General features: G+C 42.3%; 1 protein-coding gene across 1 annotated transcript; it reads right to left on the bottom strand.

Moving 5' to 3' along the window:
* Positions 1-1256: 1256 nt before the first annotated feature.
* Positions 1257-10570, bottom strand: LOC103742639 (sorting nexin-6-like; the record flags this gene model as incomplete). Its single annotated transcript, XM_008843706.1, has 7 exons — positions 1257-1372; positions 1452-1611; positions 2905-2991; positions 4692-4731; positions 5803-5878; positions 8927-9032; positions 10479-10570. Coding segments are annotated over 7 exons (677 nt in total), but the record flags the coding sequence as incomplete, so codon positions are not given.
* Between the last annotated feature and the right edge of the window lie 455 nt (positions 10571-11025).

Raw genomic sequence — 11025 nt, 5'->3', positions numbered from 1 at the left:
CTAATTACCTGAAGAGAAACCCTGGCTGACAGCCAAACCTCCACTTCCTTCCCTTAGAGCAGGGACAAAATTTCCTTTTTTCTTTCTTTTTTTCTTTTTTGAGATAAGTGTCTCACTATATAGCCCTGGCTGGCCTGGAACTTGTTATGTAGACTCAGTTGGTTGGCCTAGAACTCAGCGATCTACTTGCCTCTCTCTCTGGAGTGCTAGGATTAAAGGCACTCACCACCACTCAGCCCTAGAGACTCTTAAGCACTTAAGACTGTCTTGATTTGGTCTGGGGATGTGGCTCCATGGTAGAATGCTTCCCTAGCATGATCAGGGTCCAACCCTCAGCGTGAAGATTTTGATGATCTGGTAGAGAATGAGGGAGAAGAAAAGAAGATAGGAATGGGGGAGGGGATTCTTTCTTGTTCTCTTTTTCTTTCTGAGACGGGGTCTCACTATGTAGCCCAGCTGGCCTGGAACTTGTGGTGATTCTCCTGCCTTAGTCTGGGGAATGTTAGGATTATAGGCATATATTACCATGCCTCGTTTCTTAACACTTATTTCTTAAGACTGCCATAATGAGCCAAGTGTGGTGGCAGCAGATGCCTTTCTCAACACTCCAGAGGCAGAGTCTGGTGGATCTCTCTGAGTTCAAGGTCAGCCTGGTCTACGCAGCAAGATCCAGGCTAGCTGGGGCTACAGGAAGACCCTGTCTCAAAAAGACCGGAAATAAGTAAATAAAGTGCAGTTCCATGACATGGGTGCATTTATCTACATGCTGGCAATATACTCATACACATAAAATAAAAATAATAAATTTTTTTAAAAAATTAAAGAATAGTTTTTCCTTAAAACAAAACAAAAACAATAAAATTAAAAAATAAAAACAGATTTATTCTATTTTTTCATTTGTTCATGTATGTTCTGTATGCCATGTCACATGCAGGTGCCAACAGAGGCCAGAAGAGGCCAGTGGATCACATGGAGCTGAAGTTAGAAGTGGTTGTGAGCCCCTTGACCAAGGTGCTAGGAACCAAACTTGGATCCTCTGTAAGAGCAGCAAGCACTCTTTAGCTGGCGTGATGGCGCATGCCTTTAATCCCAGCACTCTGAAGCAGAGGCAGGTGGATCTCTGTGAGTTCAAAGCCAGCCTGGTCTACATAGGGAACTCAAGACTAGCCTGATCTACATAGCAAGCTCAAGGCCAGCTGGGACTACAAGGAGACCCTGTCTTGAAAAAAAAAAACAAGTGTCTTAGTTTTAAATTGTCATTTAGATATTTCGATCTTTAGTGACATGACCTTTGCACGCTTCAGTTCTAATTCTGCAAGCTCCACTAATTTTTTTCTGAGTGCAGCAACTCCTCTTTTAAAATCTATAAGTTCTGTACACAAAAACAAAACAAAAAGAATTCTATACTTATCTTGAGCATGCCTTGTGATGAAAGGCTAAAGTAACAGTACCTTGTTTTGCAGATTCTGATATTTTTTCAAACTTCTGACAACGTAACTGTTGGGACGTTTCAGCCTGCAGAACACCTTTGTTTTTCACTCTTGCCTTGTCCAGTGCTTTATTGGCGTTTTCATAGTCCACAAGTGACGGAGATCTTCTATCGAGGAGATCCTGTAAAGCAGCGTTCACAGTGCATGCTGCATCCTGCCAGCAGTTCCACACCACCACTGCAAGCAAGGTGAGCACATTCGTGAGAGCCACATGCCAGGGCTCTCCTAACACTTTCCTGCTTTGTTCTGCAGGTTGAGCACAGGGCCTCACACATTTCCACTAGTTATGCTCCTAGGCCTAAACATTTTTTTTATAAAGTACAGCTTCTAAATTTTTTTCCTTTGGCTTTTTGAGACAGGGTCTTCCTTTGGCCCTAGCTGGCCGGGACCTCACAGGGATCAACCTGCTCTGCCACTCAAATACTACAACTAAAGTGCACCAACACATCTGGCTAGATTTTGTGTGTATGAGTGTTTTACCTGCATGTGTGTAAGTGTACCATGTGTGCGCAATGCCCACGGAGGCTAGAAGAGGATGTTGGACTCCCTGGAACTGGAATTAAGGACGGCTGTTAGCTACCATGTGGGTGCTGGGGATTTTACTATGTGCACAGTGCTGTTTAGCCATCCCCACCAATTTCAGGGAGAGCAAGAGAGCTGCCTCAAGTTCAAAACCAGCCTGGGTTGCATAGGGAATTTCAGGCCAGCCTGGTCTACATAGTGACTCTGAATCCCACCCTTCCAAAAACAAGCAAACAAAACCACCAAAATTAAAAAATAAGTTTGCAGAGGCAACTTTTACATAAAGGCCCCTATCCTACAATACCTGCAAAAAAGAAAAATATTTTCATAACACTTTTTTGAGGTAGGGTCTCACTATGTAGCCCAAACAAGCCTCAAAATCATTCTTCCTGTCTCAGTCCACTAACTGCTAGGATTCCAGACATGCATCGTTACGCACAGCTTGAAAATATAGTTATGTAAACTCTTCAGTCTTTTTTTTTTTTTTTTTTTTGGTCTTTCTGAGACATGGTTTCCCTGTAGCCCCAACTGGCCTCGAAGTTATTATGTTAACCATGCTGGCTCAAACTCACAGAGATCCACCTGCCTCTGCCTCCCGTGTGACAGGATTAAAGGTGTGCACCACCACACCCAGCATTCTTTACAATCTTAAACTCGATAATCTCTGAAGAAATGAACAGTGGTTAAACCTGGTGGTGCGTGACTTTAATCCCAGCACTTGGGAGGCAGAGGCTGGTGGATATGCGTGAGTTAGAGGTCCATGCTGGACTGCACAACAGCTTATTAACTCCAGCACTGCGTTCATGTGCACAACCCACACAGACACACATACACATAACTCAAACTAATAAAAATATTTAAAAACAAAACGATAAAAGAAATGAGTGGTTACCTTGGCGGCTTGAGACTCTCTTAAGTAGTACTTTAAAAGGTCAGACAGTTTGAGGTCCTCATCAGCAGACACTCCTGCTTCTATTTTCTGAAAATGGGAAAAACTGGGCATTAAATCAGCAATCGCATTCTGCTCTGAGCAATTTTCTTAACAATGTGTAGAGGGATGGTAAGCTGGCTCAGCGGGTAACTGCACTTTGCTGCCAAGTTTACGACTTGAATTTGGTTCCCAGAACCCACAGTGCTTAAAAGGCGAGAACCAACTCCTGAAAGCTGTCTTCTGACCTCCACACACCAACCGTGGCCTGTGTGCGACTGCGCCGGCACACACAGAGAGAAATGCTGTTTTTTTATAATGTAGCCGTACTGAAGCCACAACTCAGAACCCATTCCATTTTGTACTCCTCTGCCCTTCCTCTTCCTTCCCGTTAAAAAGCTGTTCTCCTTTGTGATACCACCCAAAATGGAAAAAAAAGTGGGGTGTGGTGCTGGACACCTTTAATCTCAGCCCTCCTGAGGCAGAGGCAGGTGGATCTTTTAAAGAATAGTTTTTCCTGGGTCTGGAGAGATGACTCAGCGGTTAAGAACACTGGCTGTTCTTGCAGAAGACCCGGGTTCAAATCCCAACATCCACATGGCAGCTAACAGCTGTCTGTAACTCCAGTCCCAGGGGATCCGACAGCCTCATCCGTCCTCCGTAGGCATTGCACGAGGCGGGTGCACTTACCTACATGCACATAATACGCTCATACACACAAAACAAAAATAATAAGTAAAATATTTTTTAAATTATAGTTTTTTTCTTATAACAAAACAAAAACAAAAAAATAAAGAAAAAAGACTTATTCTGCTTTTTAATTAATTAATTAAATTTTGAGGGCTCTTTTTGAGACAGGGTCTCCCTGTAGCCCCAGCTGGGCTGGATCTTACTACATAGACCAGGCTGGCCTTGAACTCACAGAGATCTGCCTGCCTCTGCCTCCCCAATGCTGGGATTAAAGGTGTGTGCCACCACACCCAGCTTAGATTTATTCTATTTTTAATTATGCGTAGGTATATATGTTTCTGCATATGTATGCCACATGAGCATGGGTACCTATGGAGGTCAGGTGAGGGCACTGAATTCCTGAGAGCTGGAGTTGTAGGTGGTTGTGAACTGCCAAACCTAGATGCTGGGGAACAGAACTAGGGTCCTCTGGAAGAGCAGGAATTGCTCCTAACTGCTGAATCATCTCTTCAACCCTAGAATATTTTTCTACATTTATGCTTTATTTTGTGCATGCTTGTATATATGTGTGTGTTTGTGGGTATCTATGCACGATGCTTGTGTGCAGGTCAACAGCTTTGGGGAGTGGGTTTTCTCCTCCCACCATGTGGGTTCTGGGGATTGAACTATGGTTACCAGGCCTGACAGCAAGTACCTTTTCACTGAGCCATCTCACAGGCCCTGGTTTTTTTGGTTTTTGGGGGTTTTTTTTGTTTTGTTTTTTTGAGATAGGGTCATGCTATATAGTTCAAGATGGTCTTAAAGCAAACAATCCTCTTGCCTAACCTTGAATCCCTAAATGCTGGGATTATGGGATTATAGGTGTGGGCCACCACACCTGGCATTTGATACTTTTTTTTTTACATTGTTTTTACATTTGCTTCAGGGGATGGGAGTACCAGCCCCAGTACATATGTGGACGTCAGAGGCTCTGCCATCTCTTCTGCCTCATTTTTCTTATGTATACAACACAGTACTATTAGTGCAATTCTATGTAACAGAGCTCTAGAATTAATACTTACTCTTGTTTTATCAAACAGTTCTGAAACTTTGAGGAAACATCTGTAAAAGAACATTTTTTTATCAGAAGCAGCATTTGAATAATCTCCCACTTTAACTGTTTAGGGAAAATGCCCCAAAGCATATTAATAAAGAACATTCTTGTTTCATTACATAAAATTGAATGATCTTGCTAACTGAAGACTTAACTAGTATAACAAAAATCTCCCTGCACCTCTGATTATAAAGTGCTTATGTAAAATCTGTTACAGAACTCATTCCATTTCAATGATCTCATGACAGTCTAAGTCATATATTAAAAGAGCATTTTCCAGGAGTGGTGGCTCATGCCTTTAATCCCAGCACTTAGGAGGCAGAGACAAGCAGATCTCTGTGAGTTCAAGGCCAGCCTGGTCTACATGGGAGTTTCAGGCCAGCTGGGGCTACAGGGAGACCCTCTCTTAAAAAGACCAATAAATAAATTAATTAATTAAGTAAATAAAATTGCAAACTCAATTTGAGTGCCAGGCACACTTGCAATCTCAGAACTGGGGAAGCAGAGGCAGGAGGATTATCCTTGGTGACTAGTAAGTTTGAGGCCTGACTGGGTTCCATGTGACCATGTGACAAAAAAGGGATGGTGGTGCATGCCTTTAATCTCAGCATCAGGAGATAGCAGAAGGATCTCTGTGAGATCGAGGTCAGCCTGGTCTACATAACAAGTTCCAGACTAGCTGGGGCTACAGGGAGACCCAACAAAACAAGTTTACCCCACAGGAAAAGGGGGGGCAACACTGGGGATTTAGCTCAGTGGTAGGGTGCTACCTTGCTTAGTAAGCCCTTGGCTTTGTGCTTGGTCTCCAGTTCTGGGGGAGGGGTGGGAGCTGTGGGTGGGGGAAAGAAGCAAGGTGTTTATAAAAGAGTTTACTTTGATGTCCAATGAAATAATAGCACATTTGTGTAGTATTCCACATTGTAAAAAAGGTATCAACACTAATTCATGAACATTTATCATAAGTGGCTTGGCAAAAGCATTCCGAAATGCCCATCTAGATGACCAGTGCTGTTTCCTTACTGCCAACAAAGCCGTTTCTCTGCTTTACTGCTGTTAATATCTGTAATTACAATCCTTACTTGCATACATCTGTAGAGTCCTGAGGTCCTAAAGCATACAGTGAAGACCCAATTCTATTGTAATCATCCCCACCACCTACAGAGAAAATCTGAGGAATTTAAAAACAAGTTTTAAGAATATATTCATTTGCTGATTTAAAAACACTTACGGAGAACCTATGTGCAAAATGTAATACAAAATATCCACTAAAGGAAATGACCTAAACAGCCGTAATGCAACATGATGGCAAAGGGAGAGAATATTGACTAAGGGGAAATATTGACATGGGGAAAGGTCAAAGGCATCAAAGAAAGGCACACATTCAGAGAGCACTGTGGGACTGCTGGAAACAAGGGGCTTGGAAATGGACAAACTGGAAGCATTTTAGGCGAAAAGGTCTTGCAAACTATGGCAGAGTTTGGATTTGTGGGAATAGATGTTAAACATTTATTTATTTATTTTAAATTTTTATTATTTTTCCTTTATCTTATAAGTGCATTGTCTGCATGCATGTAAACAGATTTGTGTCATGCAATGTCTGTGGAAGTCAGAAGAGAGCACCAGAGTCCCTTGAACTGGAGTTACCAATGGTTGTTAGCTGTCATGTGGATGCTGGGACTCGAACCTCTGCAAGAATAGTTAGTGCTCTTAACCACTAAAGCATCTCTCCAGCCCCAACATTTATTTATTTACTCGTCTATTTTTTATTTTTACCTATGTGAGTGCACCAGTGCATGCAATGCCAGAAGAGGCCAGAAGAGGGAGTCAGATCCTGGACCTCTTGGAAATGGAGTTGTTAGTGGATGGTTGTTAGCCATCATGTGGGTGCCGGATACCAAACATGGGTCCACTGCAAGAGCAGCAAGTGCTCTTAACCACTGAGCCATCTCCCCAGGCCCCTGACAGTTCTATAAATAAATTCAGAATAAACTAGGTGTGGTGGTATACCAATAATTCTAAAATTTGGAAGGTAACCCAAAGCTCAAGCTGACCTTGAACTCATAACCCTCTGTCTCCTTAGTGCTGGGACTGTAAGCATGCAACCATTCCCCGTCTCATTTTACTTTGTGATTACCATTTATTAATATAGGCTCACCATTGTCTTTTTTCTTAAAAGACAGGGTCTTACTGTGTAGCCCTGGTTGGTCTGGAACTCACTCTGTTGGCCAGGCTGGCCTCGAACTCAGACAGATGCTGGATTAAAGGTGTGCACCACCGCAGCTGGCAGCACCATCCTCTCATCCATTTGGCCAAATGGACAGGAATCACTTTCTTCAGTTCGTTCCCTTCCTGTCTCTTCTTTTCCTTCTTTCCTTCTTCCTCCTTAAAAAACATTATTTGCTGGGTGTGCTGGTGCATACCTTAATCCCAGGACTCAGGAGGAGGCAGGTGGATCTCTGTTGGAGGCCAGCCCGGTTTACATACCAATTTCTAGGCCAGCTGGGGCTACAGAGAGGCCTTGCTTCAAAACAAAAAAACAAAACAAAAAAGCTTTTAAAAAATATTTTATTTATTATTTTTATTTTATGTGTATGAGTGTACTGCCTACATGTATGTGAGTGCACCCGTGTCATGCAGTGCCACAGAGGTCAGAAGAGGGCTTCGGATTCCCCTGGAACTGGAGTTAAAGATGGTTCATAGCTGCTATGTGGGTGCTGGGAATCGAACCCGGGTCCTCTGCAAGAGCAGTCAGTGCTCTTAACCGCTGAGCCATCTCACCAGACCCTAAAACAATTTTTTTTAAAAATTTACTTAAACCTTATTGCTATTGTGGTGTGTGTACATAGTGTGTGTATGGACACACACATGCCACAGCATAAGTGTGGTGGTCAGAGGATAACTCTAGAGTTGGTTCTCTCCTTCCATCTTTATGTGAATTCTGGGATTTGAACTGAGGTCAACAGGCTTACATAGCAAGCACCTTTATTCACCGAGTCATCTTGTCAACCACTTAAAAACATTTTTTATGTCTTCTTATTGTTATATAGCCCAGACTGGCCCCAAACAACGGGATTACAAGTATACACTAACAAAACCAGCACAGACTAGCTTTTTTTTTTTTTTTTTTTTTTTTTTGGTCCTTTGGAGACAGGGTCTCCCTGTAGCCCCAACTGGCCTGACACTCAGTATATAGGCCAGGCTGGTCTTGAGCTCACTGAGATCCTCCTGCCTCTGCCTCCCAAGTGCTGGAAAAAAGACATGCACCACCGTGCTCAGCACTCAGACTCACTTTTAAAAGGGTCTTGGGGCTGCTGAGGCAGAAGGATCACAAATTCAAGGACCAACTCACTCACTTGGGGGAAAGGGGTAGGATTATAGCTCAGTTGGTAGAGTGCTTGTTTAGTATGCATAGAGCCCTAGGTTTTCACCACATAAACACTAGGTATGGAAGCTTGTCAGATAGCTCAGCAGTTAAGAATACTTGCTACTCTTACACAGGATCTGGCTTTGATTCCCACATGACAGCTAACAATTGTCTGTAACTCCAGTTCTTTGATCTAATGCCCTCTTCTTGTCCCCACAGGAATTGCATGTGGTACACCTATGTACATGCAGGCAAAACATTCATATAGATAAAATAAGTCTTTTAAAAAAATAGGGCTGGGCTTGGTGCATGACTTTAATCTCAGAACTTGGGAGGCAGAGGCAGGCAGATCTATATAAGTCTGAGACCAGCCAAGGCTAAATAGTGAGACTGTCTCAAACAAAAACAAAAACAAAAATACTTGGTATAATGGCATATACCTATAACACCTCTTCTGTTCCTGCCCCCTCCTCTCCCCATGAAGGACTGTAATTCCCCAGGAACTGTAAGCTAAATACTTTTTATAAGTTCCCTTGGTCATGGTTTCCATCACAGCAACAGAAAACTAATGCACTCATTCTAATAAAAAATTTAAATGTATGTTTGTTTGTTTTGGTCTTTTCGAGACAGGGTCTCCTTGTAGTCCCAGCTAGCCTGGAACTCACAGAGATCTGCCTGCCTCTGCCTCTTGAGTGCTAGGATTAAAGGTGTCGGTTACCACACTGGGTTAAAATTTTTAAATGTTGTTCTATGTTCAGACTTTAATAAACTGTAAGGAACATGTCAACTTTACAATTACTCAATTAAAAAAGTAAGTTTTAGCCGCAGAAGAGTCTTACTTTTGTGAGATCTTGTCATCCTGTCAGATTTAGCAGATGCATCCTTAACTCGGTTATGATATTCTAAAAGGAGGGTCCGTTCGTGTTCAAAGGAATCATCTACATCCTGCAGGATGAGAAGAATGCATGAGCTCTTTTCACTTGCTTGCTTTAACCTAATGTGTCATCATTATAAACAGAAAAACATCATCAGGAAAACAGCACAGCAATCCTGTAAAAATCAGGTCTTATGCTGACCTCATCCACATGCTGAGACTTTTAAAAGACTCATTTCTTTCTACGTACCAAGAAAGAAACCTATAGTTTTACAGCGAGGACCCAGAAAGCCTCATGTAATTCATCCTGAAACATGGACCTGCCTGCCCTCTGCTGCTACAAACATGTTATTGCTCCCTAGTAATCAATTGCTTTTGATGTGGTGTGGTGACACACGCCTTTAATCCCAGCCAGCACTGTGGAGTCAGAGGCAGGCAGATCTCTGTGAGTACAAGGCCAGCCTGCTCTACACAGTGAGTTCCAGGACAGCTGAGGCTGTCGAGAGACCCTGTCTCAAAAAGAGCAAAAATAAATAAAAATTCTGGTATCTAGAAGTGAAAACCTATTTTTCTTGGTCTAATAGTATGCATTTCGTGGGTCATTGGAGGTGGCCTGGTCTATCTAAATGCTTATATGAACTCAGCCAAATAAGCTATTTGGGAGCAGTGACATATACAATCTTTGATATTTTCCTTGAAATAAGGCTAGATACACATTTAAAATAAAAATTTCTAACAGTGCTTTCTAGCAACCATTCATTCGAAGTGTCATTGACATGATGTAATTTGAAGACTGAAAGCAAGAGTCCACATTAACAAAATGATTTAACCATCACTTCCCATGTACCAGTTTTCTTTGTGTAAAAATGAGAATAAGCAGGGCGTGGTGGTGCACACCTTTAATCCCAGCACTTGGGAGGCAGAGGCACGAGGACCTTTGTGAGTTCAAGGCCAGCCTGGTCTACATGGCAAGTTCCAGGACAGCTAGGGCTACATGAAAACCCTGTCTCAAAAAGACAAAAAAAATGGGAATAAATAAATCTAACTTGCAGGGTTATAATGAAGACTGAATAAATGTGCTAGAATTCAATACATCTTACATGTTCAGAAATGTTCTTAGATTACCAAAGTCCTGATAGTGGTTTACACTTACTATCTCTGCATAGCAGCATCTAAGGAGAAGCAGCCGAGTCCTCAGGAGTGCATCCACACCCTCAATCCCAGCATCCAGGAGGCAAAGGCAGACAGATCTCTGAGATCAAGATCAGTCTGGTCCACATAGCAAGTTCCAAGCTAGCTGGGGCTATGGGAAGACTCTGTTTTTGTTCTTAAGGTGTAGTCTCTCTCATCAGGTGTGATGGTATAAGTCTTAAATCCCAGCACTCAGAAGCCAGAGGCAGGTGGATCTCTGTGAATACCAGGCCACTCAGTGCTACGAAGTAAAACCATGGTTCAAAAATACCCAAAGTATATTCTCATTCTCAACCAATAATGCTGTACATAAGTATAAATCTTACCTTTCCTCCTGAAACAATTACTCCATCTGCTGATTTAACCATGTTTTTTAAAAAAATCTTCAAGTTTTTCTTTTTTCTTTTTCCCTCACACACTCAACTGAAAGAAAGACAATCTAAGTGAGCATTTTTGGAGGTTACACCAGTAGTCTCTCTTATTCTTAGACATTAAATGGAAATCTCAAAAGGATCCCAGTTTCTAAACTTAAAGTGTTCATAAGTGTCGGGTATATTAGTAGGTTTTTGTTGTTGTTTGTTTTTTTGAGACAGGGTCTCATAGCCCTGGTTGGCCTGGAAGTCCTTATGTAGACCAGATCAGGCTACCCTTGAACTCAGAGTCTGCCTGCTTCAGCCTCCCAAGTGCTGTGATTAAAGGCATGCACCACCAATCCTGGAGCTATTAGTGGCACTTGGGAGGGGAAGGCAGAAGGATCAGGAAGGAATTCTATGTCATCCTCAACTATAAGGCAAGTTCCAGGCCAACCTGAGTTACCTGAGACCATCTTAAAAAAAAAAATCCTCTAAAAATTTCCTTTTAAAGCGGGGCATG

This window comes from Nannospalax galili, unplaced genomic scaffold (genome assembly GCF_000622305.1).
Source record: "Nannospalax galili isolate Female #2095 unplaced genomic scaffold, S.galili_v1.0 scaffold1242, whole genome shotgun sequence".
Classification (NCBI taxonomy): Eukaryota; Metazoa; Chordata; class Mammalia; order Rodentia; family Spalacidae; genus Nannospalax; species Nannospalax galili.
The sequence above is the reverse complement of the archived record's forward strand: the minus strand, read 5'-3'. Positions and strand labels throughout refer to the sequence as shown.